Source organism: Artemia sp. Qi Xiang Cuo, chromosome 9 (assembly GCF_049724085.1).
Source record: "Artemia sp. Qi Xiang Cuo chromosome 9, ASM4972408v1, whole genome shotgun sequence".
Taxonomy (NCBI): domain Eukaryota; kingdom Metazoa; phylum Arthropoda; class Branchiopoda; order Anostraca; family Artemiidae; genus Artemia; species Artemia sp. Qi Xiang Cuo.
Window position 1 is genome coordinate 64,799,978 of NC_142802.1, and position 21,147 is coordinate 64,821,124.

The following is a 21,147-nucleotide window of genomic DNA, read 5'->3' on the forward strand; positions in this document are numbered from 1 at the left end:
GCTCTTGCAGCTTGCATTAATATACCTTCGCTCAATCTTGCTTTCTTTTCAGAAGGGGTTTATTGCACGTATCTTCTTCCTTTAAAAAAAAAAAGACAAAAATTTAGCATGTAGCAAAAATGCATTTTGAGTTTGTAAAATAATTTAGTTTATGTTAGGCATCTAAAGTAGTGTAAAACATTTTTTTTTTTTCAATTAAATAAATATTTGTATTTTACTTTATTATAAAGATAAAATACTAATTGTTATAAATTTAGATTTTTTTTTTTTTAGAATAATAACAGATTTGTTTTTTCTTATTAATGATTATACGGTCACTGACACTTCCTTCAGCGAGCCTCCTATTTGCATACTCAAGCGTAAAATTGTTACTAATCATGCGGTTATGAATATTTTGTGAAACTCAAAGTCAATTTAGTCAGAAATTATTAAACTCTTTGGTATAACAGCATTTTTCCTCTTTAAACTATCAGATTTCAATCAAATGTATAAATAGAAATTTAAGAAGTGGAAAAGTTAATTAACATGACTCGGTCAATCCCCGTAAGCAGCATAGATTATAAATTGTTTTGATTCTTCTTCTTCTAAAGACTAAAAGCATCATTGGCCTACTAAGATCTAAAATATCACTGAAATACATTTTCCAGCAGTACATTATAACGAGCTATAAGTAAGGAAACAACCGAAACTCAAAAAGGGAAGCTTTTGTAACAATTAATACGCTTAACTTAATGACAAGACAATTTCCTTTTAATACAATAATGAGATTATTTTTTTTACTCACCAGAAATTGCTTAGAATTATCAATTTTTGTATGTAAATGTTTTTTACAAAAAATGCTTGTAGCGTTATCTCAAATATAAAATATTAAAAAATGTTTTAGAATATAATATTAAACCTTAATATATAAAAAAAATAATTGGCAAATAAAAAAGATACACCGTTTTTTCTTTATCACAAAAAAAAAAAAAAAAAAAAGAAATTTAAATTTTAAATTGCGTAAATACTATTGGCAAAGTTGTATTTACCAGTAGACTGAAATTTTTAAATTGCGTCATTACCTGGCAAAGAGTGTAATGACCAGTAGAAGTAAAATTAACAGAAAAAAAAACTGTTTGTACGGGCGCGTACGCAAAGTATATACCATCAAGCAAATTCCATATGATTTTTCAAATTACTATAGAAATGCTACCTCTTTGCAAATGACCCTGGTAACCCCAATTCGTTGAAAACCTACATACATATCTATGCCTTAGGCGTAGGGTTCAAACCTTTATACGACTTACTACTAGAGTCGAAGCTACCTTTAAATATGTTGAACAGTTTGATACTATGGAGTAAGCATAATTACAACATATACTATACTGAAGAACATAATATATTAAAGGAAAGAGGAGTGGGGTTTAAAAGAGATTTATGTGATAAGTAAAGAAAATAGTAGTGAAAGAAAGATGGTGAATGTGGTAAATGAAAAAAAAAATAATAATGCATATACTACACCATCCTTCCATGACCATTTTGACTGGCTTTGAGGCAGTTTAAAAAAAATGTATGGTTATAATCATGCCTAAAAAAAAAAATCGAGGAGTTTAATTTAAAAAAACACTTTTGGCTAAAAAACTTCATTCTTCCAACTGGCTTAATATTTCATACAAAAGAACCAATCAGCTGTTTGCGTTCCTTTTACCGACTCAGGATCTAACAAAGGAAAACAGTCAAATACAACAACAGATAAGGATTGGGCTGTTAGAATTTTCTTTTTGACGTTAAGAAATATCATGGTAATAAATGTGTCACAAAATAAGCCAGTGGAATTAAAACACACTTTCAACGGAGAAGTATGGGAAAGTGGTTTTTCTTTTTCTATTTTTAACCATACTTTTTTACCAAAAAATGGTTCGAATAGCTGTTATTACCTTTCCAGTGTCACAGCTACTGTTAAATATGTTGAACAGGTTTGAGCAGTAAGTCCTATGAAGTAACTCCATGGCATCATGTAATATATTAAAGGGCAGGGTATCCTTATCACGCCAAATGCGCACAGTGTCGGAAGAAAGATTATAAACAGCGCTGCTAGAAGAACGATCGTGTCAGCTACAGCTAGACCTATAGATAATATCCTATTTAGTTTTGTAATTGCTATACTACTCAGAATCCATTTTTTTTCCAAAATAGTGGTTTCTACAGTCTATGCAATCAGATCTCAACCAAAATGGTTCTTGAACATTTTAAGAACTACTGATCCAAAAATCAGTAAATTCTAAAAGTTTTTTCGTTCTTTTAACCGTTCGATAACTATTGTAATTTTCTTCTTTTGTTATTGCTGATGCTTTGAATCTTAAAAGCCACATTGTCTAAAATACACATCGTGCTCAGTTAATCGCAAATGATACTCAACGCTTTTAGGGGTTTTGAGAGACAAAGGCGGTAGTAGAGTGTGGCCAGACTCTTATTTAGCTTAGCCTTTATTTTTAGACCCTAATTCGTAACGTCATTTTATTTTGTTTTGGTGTCGCTGTTGATCTTTTGACAAATAAAGGACATACCAATAGAAATCATTTTCTTAAAGCACGAATGCCGTTCTGTTCCTTAGAACCTTTAAGGGGGCGGTACCCTCATCTTATTTGTGGTAGTTTGTCCTGTTAGTTTAAAGTTTGAGTTGATTACTCATTTAATTTATGTCGATTTTTGGTGTCTGTATTCTCCATAGTTATATCCGATATCTGACATGAATTTCATTTAATTCCTGATCGTTTTAGCTGTCTGTTTGAAATTTGAATTATTATTTTACTCTATCTTACTCGTTCTAGTTTTAATGTGTGTCTTTACTTTTCTTAGAAGACTTTCTTAACATTTTCTAAAATTAATTATATATAATACATAAGTAATTATATATAAAGGGTGGAAAGGGTCCACCCTTTCACGATCTAACAAGCAAAGTGTCTTCAATTTCCATTCATTTTCCCCATACTAGACAGATATACGCATATACCCACCGATATACCCACAGGCTGCTAGACAGATATACGCATGCCAATAAAGATTAGCTGGCCTCGTAGAGTAAATTAAATAAAAACAAAATTAACTGAAAGTAAGGAGCAGCATTAGAACTAAAAACGAGCAGAAATTATTCCGTATACAAAAGTTTCCAACCCCTCCTCAATACCTTGCTTTTCACTCTAAAGCTTTTAGCCCTTTTCAACAACCTTCCTATTCTAATTAAACGGCCCTTGTGTTTCAGGAGCCGGTCTTAGAAAAATTGGGACAAAGCGTCCAACTTTAGCGTAAAGAGTGAGGTATTGAGGAGGGGGACAACCTCTTTATATACGGAATACAGGGTCGGACAAAGAGCGATTGATTGGAATGATTGGGCTCAATCAGGTCCCGCGTTTAAAAGGACCCCACGCTGGCATAAAAATGAACAATTTTTTTCGACCCTTCGATTTAGCCTATTCTTTACAAATCCAGTAAGCCTTACTTTTGGAGAGAGACCATTTTTTAAGCTAAAACCAATACAAATCTGAATATCTAAATCTAAGATCAACAATGAATCAGGATAGATTAATAGGCTTAGCAATTGCTATTCCACGCACAGAGAACTCCCTGCCCGCTTTCTAGAACGATTGAACAGATTTCATGTTTCCAACCCGTTCCACATCTGAGCGCCCAAGCATCCCAATGCTAATGATTTGGCTCTATTAGATGCACCTGCTTGATACACTCTATTAATTTTCTAAAATGATCTAGACAGGTTAAGATAGGTATTGAATCAGTTTGCTGTTACATAGCATTGACCTTAGATGTTTCATTGCTTAAATATTTACGCATTAAAGATTTATCCTAGGACACTAAATCTGAAATACACAGATTTTTATTGTATATAAACATTTGGTTAATTAAAAACATTACAAATAATAAAATAAAAAAAAAGCAATTAAAAGTCAACAAACGGAAAACCAAACGTGAAAAGCTTATAAATTATAAAATATAAGCAAACAGAAGCACGAATTAAAGACATGCGGGAATTCTAGCAGGTAAATTTAAGCCATATTAAGAAATATTTCTGAGAGGTTTTAATGAAAATTCCTCGTTTCTATTGCTCTATTAGACGCACCTGCATACTAGATTGTATTAATTTAAATCTTAGTATTACTAAAATCACATTTTGAATGAGCCTAAGTATTACGCTTTATGCAGCAGAAGCCTCATTACTTACAATAGTAATAATAAGAAAAATGCCAACTTCACAATACGTTATCACACAAACAAAGATAAAAGAGCATTTTTGCATTCTTTTTTTTTGCATTCTTTTTTGCATACTTTTTTTGCAGTCGGTTAAAGATGGTCATAGATTTTAAAATTATTTCGCTAAATTTAAAATCTACTATGCTAGACGAATAAGGTATGATCAAGAATGGATATACAGTCTAAACTAGAGGCCAGGATGGTGTTTTCAAGTAGCCACCCATTCCTTTATTTCATAGGGAAAAAAAATATTTATTTTCTAAAAACCGGTATGATCAAGAATGGATATACAGTCTAAACTAGAGGCCAGGATGGTGTTTTCAAGTAGCCACCCATTCCTTTATTTCATAGGGAAAAAAAATATTTATTTTCTAAAAACCACATTCTAGTGTCAGGTTGCATCAATTAAGGGGATGGGAATATAGCTAGAGTAGGGTTTTGCCTATAAAAAAGCTAGATTCAAAACTTTCCAAGTTATCAATTTACACCAAATTTATATATTGTTAGATTGTATAAGAATTTTTATGTTATGCTTGCAATAAGTTTGTTTTTCATGTCAATTTTGTCTAATCTTTCGATAAAGCTATGTTAAGGAATTGAAAAAAATACATATTTCTTAAAAACCACATTTTAGTAAAACTGTGAACGAGTTAAGGGGAGTGGGTATATAGCTAGAGTAGGGTTTTAGCGATGAAATAGCAAGAATCAAAACTTTCCAAGTTATCAGTTTATACGAAATTTCTTAATTTATATGAGAATTTTTATGTTATGCTTGCATAACATATCATGATTCATGCATAACATAACTTGCATAACATGAATTTTTATATCAATTTTGCCTTAATCTTTCGATAGAGGTATATTAGGTTTAAAAAATATATATTTCTTAAAAACTACTGTTCGGGTAGTAAGGTACGGGTGTCACCCTTTATTTGTACAGAAATGATGTTACACCACTTACTGGAGGGGCAACCTCTCTGGCGCCAAATATTATAATGGGATCCCCGCGCTTACTCCCATGGTTCAGAAAATATAGGGTATGTTAATACCCAATTTACAATATACCCTGCCCCAGGGTATGGTAACGTGATCGAACAGTCAAATGGCCAAACTCTAAGGCCAAGGGTGCACCCAACCCGGATCACCACTAAATTCTTTAGCTTATTCCTTGGAAGGTAAAAGAACCCTCCCTGTCGATATGATAATGACGGTATTTCTCGCAACTCTTTTCCTACCCTGTCTGGGTTCCTGGAAAAATAGTCTACACAGCTGTCGAAAATAGATTACTTGTAATCGTCCAAAAGAAGTTCACAAAAAATATAAAATGTAAAAAAAAACAGACTCCCCATATGGGGTCTCAATGTAGACTACTATTAAAACATTGGTTCTGTGCAACAAACTTTGAATAGGGGTGGACCTTCGCTTGGCCCTGTTCAATCCCCTAAATCAACATTCAAATCCCTTCTACTTTTGCGTAATTTTGTCTTTTAATGGCCCAGACCCAGAAGACCAAAATAGAATTTAACTTCAAGGCTTACCTATTGCCAAAGAACCTAGCTTAGCAACGAGAGTTCAACTTATGACTGACAATTATCTTGTAGGCAAATATGATTTCAGAAAAGAAAATAGGTCATTTATCTGAAAAGAAAAGAAACAAGGGGTGGAACCCCAACACCTCTCCCCGTAAGATAAATGACCAGCTATGCGCCACGCTGGTCCACCCTTACAAACAGAACACTGAACTTCAGCTCTACAAAATCCAATTGTCTTCTTTCTTCACATCTCAATTAAAATTTAAATTGCCCCTTGGCATAATTTGAAGTAATCCAAGGCCGAAAATACAAAGGCCAGTGAAAACGATAGGGGTATAGGGAAATGAAGTAAAACTTTGAGTGAACCATGAATCGCTTTTTTCTGGGTCCCATCCCCTAAAATAATTGAATGAAAAATGGTCGTCAATATGGGCCGAAGATGAAACTGAAGGCTGGAAATTAAAGGCCGCAGTAAAGGGATCACAACTTGTCCGCCAGTTGTGCATTGAGGGAAAGGGCTATCTTTCACGTCTTCCCGCAGGGATCTTCCTCAAGGGACTCCTTCCTCTCATAAAGGATCAAAATCTCTTTTGAATTGATAAAACAAGTCTCAAATTTTTTCCCAAACTTCTTGAATCCAACCAAAAATCAGTACCTCCCAACCTTTCCGTAACCCGTTGTTGACAACACGATTCTATTTCATGATTATCTGTAGTTTCTCTTAATCTGTCATGGGCCTTTTCCTCCCTCCTAAGCTTTTTTGTTTTATTGTAATTTTGTAATTTTCTAGGTGGGTCTTGGACCTCTTTGTCCCCCCTATTATTTATGTTAGCTAGGAACAGCTCATCTAATTTTTTATTTTTCGCCACTGCAGGCTGAATCTGCAAATTTTGTCTCTTTTCTGGATTTCTCTTTTCATCTCTACTTTTCTCAATTTTGTCATTTGCGCAAAATAATAAATCATCATTAAATCTGAATTGGACTCTAGTGTCTACTATCTTTGACTGCATTTCTTTATTGTAATTCCTTTTAATATTTCTTTTCTCTTTTTTAATTTTCTTTTCTTTTGTCGTAGTATTAAATAAATCGTCATGAAATTTTAATTGGAATCTAGTGTCCATCATCTTTGACTACCTTTCTTTATTGTCTTTCCACTTTACATCCTTTTTCTCTCTTTTAGTTTTCTTTACTTTTACTGCAGAAACAAATATTTCGTCATTAAATGGGAACTGAATTCCAACATTTGGTTTTTCATATTGTACTAAAATTTCTCGAACTTTACGAGGAAAAGCGCGTACAATAAATTTTGTCTCCTTTTTCTCTGGCACAGTGAGTGTTTCACCTTGATATGTACTTGTCGGTATCTCATTTTTACCGCGTATACTCCTTCTCGATTAAATTACCTCTTAATTAATTAGTCAATCGTGGTAAAATCTATGGGGGGACGTGTTTTCTTCAGCCTTCTGCGCAGAGGCAGTCATTTAGCATTCATAGCTTACTGCTAATTAATCGTTATCTCCTTAGCTACCAAGGAACCCTCATAGATCAGCTGGACTTGTGGGCTAGTAACCCTCCTCCTGAAATAACTTGCTACGAAAGGAAATGAATATACAGCCTCGGATGCCCCATCCACTATCCCAATTGGACCCATGCCTGCCCAAGGACGTACCGCTTTGAACATCGTTGACCAAGGTGGCTTTAATTTTACTACCTGGAATGTCCTGACGCTGAACCAGCCTGGTTCTAGGCTTCTTTTAGCAAATGAACTAAGAAGATACGAAGTGTCAATCACAGGAATAAAAGAAACTCACCTTACAGAAAGTGGAAAAGAACATATTGGAGAAGGGCGGACACTGCTTTGGTCTGGTGGAAACCAAAAAAGAGGAGGAGTCAGCCTTGTTCTCAACAATTTAGCTCGAAAAGCCCTATTGTCATTTACGCTTATCTCACTACGTCTACTGAGAGTGAGAATCGACGGCAAGCACGGGAAGTTAACTGTTCTTATCTGCTATGAACCGACAAACCAGGCCCAAGATGAAGATAAGGACGACTTCTATGCGGTACTAACCTCTGAGATCTTCTCCGTACCTCCACACGACTACCTCCTAGTCCTAGGAGATTTTCGCGCTGGTGTGGCCAACAGCTCTGGTCTGTACGATGCTGCTGTTGGACCTGTGGCAGTTTGCGCTCTGAATGATAATGGTGAGCGGCTGATTAATTGCTGCATCACCCACGCTCTATCAGTCACAATTACCTGGTTTGTGAGAAAAGACATTGCGAAGTACACATGGTACAACAATGATGGCAGGACAATAAAATTGCTTGATTACATCATTGTTCGACGACGCTGGCTTTCGTCTGTCCAGAACTGCCGCTCATACAGGGGTGCCGAGCTCAGCAATGCCGACCATCGTCTCTTCTCTGCAAGGATAAAACTCAGGCTGAGGGCCAATAAGAGTAACTCCTCATCCACCAAGAAGATAGACACCTCTCGACTGAAGCAAGATCCCGCAGTTCGCGAGTTGTATATGGTTGAATTCTCTAACCGCTTCGAGGCACTCCAGCTGTGTTCAGAAAGCGAATCAGCATAGACCAATTTCAAAGACAATATTCTCAGAGCAGCTACCGAAGTTGTGGGCTCGAAGCCCCGAAAGAAGAAAGAGTGGATTAACAACCAGACGTTTGAAATAATTGAGCAGAGACGACGAGCGAGATTACGAGGAAATATGACACTCTACAGACAGCTCAACAAACAACGCAACCCCTTGCTTCATAAGGAAAAGAAAGACTTCATTGCGGGTAAAGCTGCTAAGCTCGAGCAATGAGCCCAAAAGAAAGACATAGGCGCAACATTTAAGATCCTGCGCGAGTTTACTGGCCAACATGCTATGACGTCCCAAGCCTGAAAGAAGTGAATGGAGAAACTATATACGATCAGTATCAATGGGTTGGTCTCTGGGAAAAACTCTTTAATAGGCTGCTAAATTCAGATCCACCCGACTGCAGTGACCCAGGGCGTGTTGCCAGAAGCTACCCTTGCCCACAACGACGCCGAATTTTCTCCTGAGGGGATTAAATCGGATGTGAGGAAACTAAAAAGCAATAAAACAGCTGGCAACTGTGGCATCGCTCCAGATCTACTTACTACGGGTGGCGCTGCAATGATACTTTGGTTGGAGAAGGTGTTCAGCGTAATCTGGCATACTGAAGTTATACCGTCAGACTGGAAGAAGGGAATGATCGTGCCAGTGTTTAAGCACAAGGGCAGGAAGACGGATTGCAGCAATTACCGTGATATCCCCCTACTCTCTGTTCCTGGAAAGCTGTTTGCAATGCTCCTGTTGAAACGTGCAATAATTATCCTAAATGCTTTGCGCCATCCTCAACAAGCCGGATTCATGCCATGAAGATCGACCACTGAAAAGATTCATACGGTCAGACAGATCGTTGAGAAGACAATGGAATTCAACAAAAAAGCTTACATAGCTTTCATTGACTTTCGTTCTGCCTTTGACACTGTTGACAGGCAGTCCCTTTGGCTAATCTTGAAACCTGCGGGCCTATCAACAAAGATAGTCTGCCTCTTTAGAGAACTCTACAGCAGCACAGAAAGTGCCGTCCTTGTTAACAGGAAGCTTTCTTCTTCCTTCCCGATAAAAAATGGTGTACGGCAAGGTTGCGCTGCTGCACCTGAGCTATTTAACTTCGTCATCGACCACATTTTGAACGAGACACATCATTCCCACCCTTTTGGCATAAGTTATGCCGGGAGGGCTTTTTCTGATGTTGACTTTGCCGACAATATAGCCGTCCTTAGCAAAAATCTCAACCAACTTAAGTGTGCACTCGAGACGCTCTCCTCCACTGCCTCCGAAGTTGGGCTGCAAATCAACTGGAAGAAAAGGAAGATTATGCCATAGAAAAGATCGCATCGGCAACACCCTTAACTATTGCAATCAATGGCCAAGCTGTTGAATTGGTAAGGCAGTTCACTTATCTCGGATAAATTATATCATCAAATGACAAAATTGAAGCCGAGATCTGAGCCAGCTACGGCAAACTTTGATCAGCTACGGCAAACTTTGTATTTGGACGGCTCCTGAGAGCAGTCTTCAACAAACCGCAAATTAGTCGCTTTTCAAAAGCCGTATCTAAAAAGCCACAGTATCAAGCATCATGCTGTACTCTTCTGGGACATGGGCGATAACCCAGACACAGCTAATAAAGGTCGATGCCATCCAAACTGACACCTACGTCGAGTTCATGGCTTCAAATGGTATGGCAAGATCCGCAATAATGAGATCCTGTGGACTTTCAAGTTAGCAAACCTCTCCAGCCAAATTGAAGCTGGCTCTCGAAGATGGTATGGCTGCTTACTCCACCTCCCACCAACTATTCCTGCGAGGATAATATAGGAATTCAATCCCTCGATTGTCTGGAAACGTACTCGCGGGAGACAGTACACCAGATGGGCTGACGTTATAAATCAACGCCTCTTCAACCGCAACATTTACTCAAATGAGGCACCATCCTTGGCCCTGGACAGGGCTGCTTGGAGAAGACTGACAGCGCTGCCAAGCAGTTCCCTCTACGCTGGCGACCCTTCTGACTAAGAGTGTTAAGTCAAGTAAGTCAAGGTAAGCTAAAAAACTGCCACACGCAAAAATTATGGTACGCAATTAGGCTACTATTGTGAATTATTATCCCCGCGTAATAAGATTCAAAAATTTTTCAAATAACCGGAATATCTAGACTTCATTAGAGATTAGCGACTTCTTTCACAGCAATCAATTTTACACGAGTGAAATATATCTCCGAAAAACGAATTAATAGGGGTTGGACAAGAAAATAAACTAAAAAACAGCACGAATATTCAACTAGTGAATTAGCTGGACTAAAGCTAAAACAGGAGAACTACCCTGTAAAACAAATCACGAATCCTCCCTGGATACTCGTACTCCAAATATAATCTCCTCTTAGGCCAATCACTCAATAGGACAGAAGCCTCTCCCCTTCCTTATCCAATGTGCACACAAAACTGACAATTTCTCCTAATTTCCTGTCTTCAATATTCTTATAACCTTCGTCACTGAAGATTATATCTAAGTCCACCAATTCACTCAGATAATAACCCGACTGTCACTTTTTTCTTATCCGTTCTTAAACCCTGTAATACTTTCTAATAAGGAGAAGATTCCCCCACTGTAAACTCTAAACTCAATTAATTTCACGTTATTTCTTTTTATTATTGTCTAACTGTTCCCGCGAAAAAAGGTCATTTTTTTAATTTTCTCGATTTTTTTTCTAAATTTTCTCTAATTTCCGTTTAGGCTCAGCCCAAACCTTAATGAAAGGAGGTGATGAAAGGGGGTTATACCCTTTCTCCTACACTGCGTCTCAATTAGCCTGTTATTTTTGCACACTAATTAGTTGCGCGATATATTGATTCATAATTTTTTTTTTATTATTTTGTCTAACTTGGCAGAGCCCACTAAGATCTTCGTAATCTTGATTTTTTTTTCTTTCTTCATGATACAATAACAATAGTCTACCATGTAGACTAAATTAACTTGTTTCTTCGAAAACGCGGAATTCATTTACTATCAGATAGCTTACCGATAGCACCTTTCTTGCTGCTACCAGTATTCGGGCTGGTAAGGTACGGGTGTTATCACTTGTTGGTGCAAAAATGGTGCTACACCACTTACTGGAGGGAAAAGTCCTTCTGGGGCCAAATATTATAATGGGATGCCTGTGCTTACCACAGCGATTCTGTAAATATAGGGTATGTTATTACCCAATTTACAATATACCCTACTCCAGGGTATATTGACTACTAGACTACTTAGACTACTATTAAAGCATTGGTTCTGTGCAACAAATTTTGCATAGGGGTGGACCTTCGCTTGGCCCTGGCAATCCTCTAAATCAACATTCAAATCTCTTCTACTTTTCCGTACTTTTGTCTTTCAATGGGAAAGACCCGGAAGACCAAAATAGAATTTAACTTCAAAGCTTACTTATTGCCAAAGAACCTAGCTTAGCAACGAGAGTTCAACTTATGATTACAATTATCTTGTAGGCAAATATGATTTCAGAAAAGAAAATAGGTCATTTATCTGAAAAGAAAAGAAACAAGGGGTGGAACCCCAACAACTACATTTCAGTGTCAGGAAGCATGAGTTAGGGGAGTGGGGTATAACTAGAGTAGGGTTTTGCATGTGAATTTTTTGTTATGCGTGCAATAAGTTTGTTTTTTATATCAATTTAACCTTAATCTTTCTATAAATCTTTGTTAAGAGTTAAGAACATACATTTGTCTTAAAAAGCACATTTTAGTCTCAGGGTGTATGGATTACGGGGGGGGGTGTAGATACACCTAGATTAGGGTCTTTTCAATGAAATAGCAAGATTCAAAACTTTCCAAGTTATTAATTAAAATAAAATTCCTTATATTGTATAAGAATATTTACGTTATGCTTGCAATAAGTTTGTTTTTTATATCAATTTTGCCTTAATCTTTCGATAAAGCTATGTTAAGGGTTAAAATAAATAAATTTTTCTTAAAAAACACATTTGAGTTTCAGGGTCCATGAGTTAAAGGGGTGGGGATATAGCTAGAGTAGGTCTTAGGGGTTTACCTATAAAATAGCACGATTCAAAACTTTCCAAGTTATCAATTTACACAAAATTTATTTATAATTAATAAAAAATTTTATGTTATGCTTGCAATAAGTTTTTTTTATCAATTTTACCTTAATCTTTCGATAAAGCAAAATCTAAGGGTGCATAGGGTTCTACCTATGAAATAACAAGATTCAAAGCTTTCCAAGCTATTGATTTACATCAAATTTCTTTATTATTAGGTTTTATAAGAATGTTTATGTTATACTTGTAATAAGTTGGTTTTTATATCAATTTTACCTTAACCTTTCGATAAAGCGTTTTTGAGGGTTAAACAAATACACTTTTCTCAAAAACCATATTTTAGTCTCAGGGTGCATAGGGTTTTTTATGAACTAGCAATATTCTCCATGAACTAGCAAAAAATCTCAAAGTTATCAATTTACATCAAATTTCTTTATTATTAGGTTGTATAAGAATTTTTATGTTATGCTTTCAATAAGTTTGTTTTTTATATCAATTTTGCATTAATCTTTCGATAAAGCTATGTTAAGGGTTAAAAAAAAATTCTTCAAAAACTCATTTTAATGTCAGGGTGCATGAGTTAAAGGGGTAGGGGCCATAGCTAGAGTAGAGTTTTACCTATGAAATAGCAAGATTCAAAAACTTTCCAAGTTATCAGTTACATCTTTAATTACATCATCTTTACATCAGTAATTTGCACTTTACTGAAAAAATATAATTTTTTTAGTTCAATAAGTTCAATAAATCAAATAATATCAATATTTTGATTACTAAATATAAGTATACGTATTTAAACTGATAATAAACATTCATTTGTATTTCATTCAGTAAAGTGCAAATTATGTTCTGGCCTTGGAAAGGTATAGGGGTTTTGAGCCTTACTCATGGTAATTTCTGCTCGTTTCTGAGTTTGACTCTGTTATTTATTGTAATGTATGTTCTTTTTGGTTTCATTTATTTATCGATGCTGATTTGTGGAAGTTTCACGCTTGGTAGATTATTTTATTTTATTTTTGCTCATTTTTGTCTTAATGGATATCTTTACTTTTCTTTGAAAAACTTGTTTTGTGGGAAAAAGTTTTTTTAATTAATTTCTGTTAGTTTTATATTGACATAGTCTTTTCAGGGAAATAGAAAGTAATACTTTAGATCTTTACGTTTTTTTAAGACTTTATAGTTTTGCCTGCTGTTTGTGTCTTGACTTGACTTATGTCTCCTGCCGGGCGCTGCTCGGCGTAGAGAGTGATATCTGCCTCCTCCATCCACTTCGGTCCATGGCAAGCGTTTGCACATCGCTCAACCTGATATTTGCCATCGTCAGGAACTCGGACAGGCTGTCAGACCATCGTTTTTTCGGTTGGCCGCGAGGTCGCTTCCAACCGGCTTTGACAGGGTCGAAGTCATGGATCGTTTTCGCGGGTATGTGTGGAGGCATTCGAAGAAGGTGTCCGAACCATCGTAATGTATGCTCGGCTGCTTGGGTCGAAAACTAAGACTGCTTGGTGAGCTGCAGCAGCTTCTCATTGCTGACGAAGTCGAGCCATCGTAGACCTTCGATCCTCCTCAGGCTCTTCGACTGAAAGACATCAATTGCCTTGAGGATTGCGGCTGAAGCTTGCCACGTTTCAGCTCCATAGAGCATCACAGAGCCGACGAGGGCGTTGAAAATTCGCAGCTTCGTTGTACGACTGATGTTTGGTTTTCGCCCGAGGTGACGGTTCATTCCGCCCATGGCAGAAGACGCTTTGGATCTTTGAGTAAATTTAAATTGGACGACCAATTATGCTTTGCTGCGAAAGTCGTTTTAGTACATATACATAAACTTCAAAGTGCTTTAAATGAAATAGTGAAGTATATCGAGGACAATAAGTTATATCAGTAACTGTATGTGTACTATATTATTGTTGTAATTATGCTCACACGCACACAATAAAATTGTTTTGACAATTTTATCGACAATGTTCTCTTTCTTTTTGTTAAATTTCTTTTAAAGTAAGTAAGCGAATATTCTTGAAGTAGAACGAATCAAGGTTAGTCTAGAGTCAGCAGTGAGAGTGTTAGGATTGAAAAATGAATGAATTTGAGAAAGAGAGAATTATATCGAATATTGTGAATATGGAAAAACGTTTGATTCTAGATTATGATTTTCTCGAGTTATCTCTTCAACGGATAATATTTTCTCACAGAAAACTCGACAATAAAATGGAAAATAATTCTCCACCGTTGGACTATTGTATGCAGCTTTTACGATATGGCTCAAATGCTTTTACTCAATTTATTGATATATTAAACGAAAAAAATCAAAATAATATCGTGGATATACTTTTGAATACAATGCCACATATTCTGTCTTGATTACTCTCCCTTCACAACAGGTTATGTAACGTCATAAAGTTACTCCTATCTCTCCCCCTCTGAATTTATCAAACGTAGTTCAGTTTCATTTTAGCTGTGAGTGAGTTGACACTGGAAACAAAAAAAAAATGTTCTATACATTTCCACTACGTATGTATACTCTTGGTAGTTGGTCATCATGTGAGAATTGTACAATTATTGATGAATATAATGAAAAGTGTAAACTATGCAATCCATGTAAATTACATAGAGGATACGCAGTACAAATTAAAGGCTGTAATTCATGTCTTGAAGAGATTTGTGACTCTCACCCTAGAGGGCAACTATGCTCCAATTGTCACTATGACAAATGTGATCAGTGGGAGAATACTTATCCTGGTATGATTGAAAAGAACCCTAAACTAGATTTTATTTTATTTCTACGACATTGGTATTGTCGTGGTTTTAAATTTTTTTGGAGGAAAAATCAGGTCTACAATTCAACTGTTGGGGTAACAAGACAATTTGGTTTCAATGTCATCGTTGTGACGACACTGCCTATTATGACTATTAACCTAGTGATTTTTATTTGGCTATTACAGAATGTGATTCATCATTTGAAAATACTGTATGTGATATTGCTTCAAATAGACAAATTGAAATAAGTGAATTTCACAATATGAATGCAAATAGTATCATTGACTATACAAAGAGATATGGTAAGAGTGAAGTTACATTGTACTATAGAAAATGTGACCCTGACTTTGCAGCCAAACAAGATCAACGTACAGTGAATTCAAATGATATACCAACATTAGTGGTTCACGAGAGTTGCGTATGCACAGAAGAAGAAGAAGAAAATAATCTAAAGTGAATAATAAAGGCTTTGTTGTTGTGTATACATTTATTTTTATTAATAAACAAATTTAAATACATTTTTAAAACATTTTATTCATAGGGCACTAGAATCAATATTATACAGGTCTGAGAGCATATTTTCCACCATAAAGCCGTTCAGACGTGGATTCTCTACATAAATATTGAGAAACTGTTTATAAGTATAACAACGACATCTGAAGATTAAATATAGTAGCGCATGAAAACCTCAACTTTTAGTGTGGAGTTTGGAGTGTGGATGTGTGGAGTGTAGAATGCATAGAGTAGGCCGAGAGGATAAAAAAATTCAATAGTCTTGATTGGGTGAAAGATGCACAGCCAATGACCAGTATTCACAATCGACGGACTGCTATTAACCATGTTAATGGTATTGTTTGTACTTTGAATTTTTCCAAGGAAGTCCGATGGTATACAATAAGATCCGTATTTGGACATGTAAGGGTCGATATTAAATACATTGACTATTTGACTAGTGTTTCACGTATTTCACTTGAAATACGTGAATTTCAGAATATCAATGCAAATAATATCAATGAATATGCAAAGAGATATGATAAGAGTGAAGTTACCATTGTACTGTAGAAAATGTGACCCTGACTTTGCAGCCAATCAAAATCAATATACAGTGACTTCAAATGAATTACCAATATTAGTGGTTCACGACAGTTGCCTATACACAAAAGAAGAACAAGAAGAATATAAATTGAAGAATAAAGACTTTGTTTTTTTGTATACATTTTTTTTTAAATAAAGAAATTTACATACATTTTTAAAAAACTTTACACGTAGGGCACTAAAATCAATATTATACAGGTCTGAGAGCATATTTTCCAGCATAAAGTCGTTCAGACGTGGATTGTCTACGTAAATGCTGAGAAACTTCTTATAAGTATAACCACGACATCTGAAGATGAAATATATTAGCTCATGAAAACCGCAACTTTTAGTCGTTAGATCCTGCACTCTCTTCCGGTTTTGAATAAAAGTTTGCCCCAGATTTCAATATAGTGGTTGATGTGTGGAGTGTAGAATGTCTAGGATAGACCGAGAGGATAAAAAAATTCAATAGTCTTCATTGTTTGAAAGATGCACAGCCAGTGTCTTCACAATCGACGGACTGCTATTAACAATGATAATGGCATTCTTTACATTTTGACTTTTTCCAAGGAAGTCCGATGGTATACAATAAGGTCTGTATTTGGACATTTAGGGGTCCATATTAAATACATTGATTATTTGACTAGTGTTCATGGTGCAAGGTCTAGTAGAACACTGCCTTCGGGAGTGATTTCCCAATAGGTTTCAAATTGATTTAGCGAGATTAGTGCTATACTCTCAGCTAATGGGTCGGAAAATATTCACTCTAAACGCACACTCCCCGTTCGTACTATACTAATATCTTGGGTGCCAGACAAGTCTAGTACAATGATACCATGTGTTTTAGTGAACATTTCTTCGGTTATACTATTTTCAAATACTTCTGAATCATTATCTAGGGTTTACATGGTCAACTCAAACAATGTCCTTTAGGATTTATCAAAAGATAGATTGTAGAGTGGGATTCCATTTACTTTGCATACAAGAGATGAAAGCCCAAACATCTCAAATTTATGTGGGCAACCTGTCCACGATCCTATTGCACTAGCACTTCTTACAAATGCCAACGCTAATTTTGATAGAATGTCGCCATTGATAAAGGATGAGTCGGTGAATGTGAGCTGGTATAATTTGAGACACTGTTGCTTGTGCTCACCAGTTTTCCATTTATGTAGACAGTAATTTGTTGACATAAATTATGTAATATACACATTTTCATAGGATATTCCATCAGCATAAATTGGCATTCCTTTGTCGGATTTCTTGACTATCACATGTAAATCTATAAATGTCGAAGACATGTCCATAAAGTAGTCTTCATTGGAATAAATTTGAAAGTGGATATTATCTGAAGGTGGTTGTTGTGGATAGGATTGTTCATAGTATCCATGTTTTTCACTCACATCAACATTTTCTGCATTGAATAGATTTAAAGATGAAGTGATTGAAGGATGGGGATCCTTATGCGGTAGATATGCCATTGTTCAGTATAATAAAAGAAATCTAGTTTCAATCTAACACTTCCCTTCCTAGGGCTTCTTCTTCTTCTTCTACTGCTTATTGTAGTAGTCGTTTTTTCCTTTTTTTCTTTGACAGGAGTGATGTCTTTCGTCTCTGACCTGAGTAGAGACTGTTGAGTGATGCACTGTTTATCAACCTTTTTAAACCTTTTCCATTTTGCCGAGATTTCAATTCCTCGCCAAGGGTTTGCACAGTGGACCTAAGATTTTTCGAGTCACTTTTTTTTTAAATCCTTGCCAGAGCTCCAATCTGATAGAGGATGCAAAATCTGTCACAACCCGTACAGTATATATTTTAGCCAGGGGTAGTGCAGAGCGAAATAGCTTAGCAAACCAACTGCCAAGACCATAGCCAGACATTCATGAACCTTTGTAATAGTCCATTCCATTGCCCTGTTGTCTTGGATCAAGAGAAGCAACATAGCAGTCAATATCAGTACAAATGAAATACACTTTTTATTAGACACCTTGTTTTTGAACAACGACAATGGTGAATCGAAAACGGCATGTAATCACAGCCAAACCTTTTGATGTTGCTAGAGGATCACCTAATTCAGTTCTTAGTGTTGACTGATAGAGTTCCAAATAGGAAGTGTTTACGGGGATATAGGGAAGATGCTTTATATTGTAATGATGAATATGATCTTGGTCATGAGTTTTGGTCTTTTCACACCTCACGTGGCCCTGAGGGCTGTGAGGGTGTTGTCATTCCAAAACACCTAATTTACAGAACTTGAAACTACGTTGAATAGAATGGTTATCTCAAAATTTTGATTGGATATGTTTGGGGAAAACGTGGGCGTGAGAGGGGGGTTAGTTGCCCTCCAGTCACTTTCGAATATTAAGAAGGACACTAGCCCTTTGAATTTCCAATCAAATGAGCCTTTTTTGAAGTTTCTACGAGAACGCCTTTTATAAAAACCTTATATGCCCTAAGTGCATAACTTAAAATCCGTGCCCTGAGGGTTGTGGTGGAGTTTCCTCCTCAAAAGAATATTTTCCATCCGGAAATCAACTACGTCGAACAAAATGGCTACCTCAAAATTTTGATTGGATGTGTTCGGGGGAATGTTGGGCGTGGAGGGGGCGGCTATGGAGAACCAAGCTCAAAGTAAAGATAGCACCACGAAAGACCGTATTCCGAGAAATTATTATGTGCAATCCCCCTCTAGCGATCGCGATTCAGATCCCTAAATTGAAATCATCTCAAACACCGATTCAGATATGACGCTCATATAAAAGCCGGTTATGGTACTAGTCCCTAACATTCCTAGTGGAAGCCACACAAAAAGTAATCAGCCGAAAGGGAAAAGAAGTTTGGACAGGATTAGAAGCATAAGCAACGATCATAAGCAGGATTTAAGAAATGTAAGACCAAATAAAGGACCAAAACCGGAAAAGAACCAAAATAGTCGTAGTCCTAAAAAAAAATATGCCCAAACTCCAGCAAAGTGACCACCATTTGTCGTAAGATAGGGAAATAGCCTTTTTCAGAAACTATAAGCTATTATGTGGAATGTAGAGGATCTAAGTAGTAAAAGAGATGTGTGTTTAAACAGATCATTTTTGGATTCAAAAATAAGTTACTTAGTTGAAACGGTGTGAAAATATCCCCCGGAAAATACCTCCGCGGAAAATATCCCCTCCCGGAAAATATCCCCCCCGAAAAATACCCCCAAAGTAAAACGTGTCCCTTTGGAAAATAACCCCTCCCGGAAAATACACCCCCTCCGTGGAAAATAAGGCTGTCCAAATTTGAGAATTTTATTTGAGTTTTATTTTTTTAATGCCCCTAGGGGAAAGAAATTTGGTACTTTTTTACAACTCACTCAAGTTTACGCTGTGTAAAATCCGAAAACACATCATTTTTTTGTTAGTTTATTTTCGTTCCTTTAGAAATAAATTTGGACTATAAATTTGCACAATAGGGGGGGGGGAAAAGTATAGCGGGTCTGCATGCAAAATGTGTTTGGTACAATTACTCTGAATATTAGATAGATAGATAAATAAGTGTATTTTAAAGCCAAATATACGGCAATGAACACAATAAAATAACATAAATGAAAGGCACAAATAACATAAACTTTGATCAGCGATCATAGTGCAGCACGATAGCGCTGCCTAAGAAAAGAACGATGTGGGCACAATGTTTTTTTCCTCTTTACCCGGGCACTTTGTATCGAAGAAGTTGTCGTTGAAACTTCAAAAAGGACTCATTCGATTGTAAATTGGAGGGGCTAGTGCCCTTTTTAATAGTCAAAAGTGATTGGAGGGCAACAAGCCCCTCCCCACGCCCATCATTCCCCAAACACATCCAATCAAAATATTGAGATAGCCATTTTGTTCAGCGTAGTTGATTCCCAGATAGAAAATATGCTTTTGAGGGGGATACTCCCCCACAACCCTCAAGGCAAGGGTTTTAAGTTATGCCCTGAGGGCATATAATAACGATGTTGGCACAATGTATCATTTATTTTTTTTTTCCTTTAGAGCAGGGCACTTGGTATCGAAAAGTTGTCGTAGAAACTTAGAAAAAGGCTCATCCAATTGGAAATTGGAGTGGCTTGTGCGCTTTTTAATAGTCGGAAGTGATTGTAAGGCAACTAAGACCCCTTCCACGCCCACCGTTTCCCAAAACATATCCAATCAAAATTTTGAGATAGCCATTTTTTTCAGCATAGTTAATTTCCAGATAGAAATTATGTTTCGAGGAGGACACTCCCCCACAGCCTTCAGTGCAAGGGTTGTAAGTTATGCCCTGGGGGCATTTAAGGTTTTATAGAAGGCGTTGTCATAGAAGCTTCAAAAAAGGCTCATTCAATTGGAAATTCAAAGGGCTAGTGCCCTTTTTAATAGTCGAAAGGGATTGTCGGGCAACTAGCCCCCCCCAAGCCCATCATTCCCTCAAACACATCGAATCAAAATTTTTAGATGACCATTTTTTTCAGCGTAGTTGATTTCCAGATAGAAAATACGTTTTTGAGGAGGACACTCCCCCACAACCCTCGGGGAAAGGGTTTACAGTTATACCCTGAGGGCATATAAGAACGATGTGGGCACAATGTTTTATATTTTTTTTCCTCCATACCCGGGCACTTCGTACCGAAGAAGTTGTCGTAGAAACTTCGAAAGGGGCTCATTCAATTGGAAATTGGAATGGCTAGTGCCGTTTTTAATAGTCAAAAGTGATTGGAGGGAAACTAGCCCCCCCCCCCTCCACGCCCAATATTCCCCCGAACACATCCAATCAAAATTTTCAGGTAGCCATTTTGTTCGACGTAGTTGATTTCCAGATGGAAAATATTCTTTTGAGGAGGAAACTCCACCACAACCCTCAGGGCACGGATTTTAAGTTATGCACTTAGGGCATATAA

At 36.6% G+C, this 21,147-nt stretch overlaps 1 protein-coding gene across 1 annotated transcript in view; it reads right to left on the reverse strand.

Annotated features, from left to right (window-relative positions):
- Positions 1-21,147, reverse strand: part of LOC148948936 (FMRFamide receptor-like) — a 116,593-nt gene that overhangs the window by 52,559 nt on the left and 42,887 nt on the right. The window contains exon 3 of the mRNA XM_089094142.1: positions 1,917-2,106. Coding sequence (XP_088950268.1) covers positions 1,917-2,106 — 190 coding nt within the window. The remainder of the gene's footprint in view (positions 1-1,916; positions 2,107-21,147) is intronic.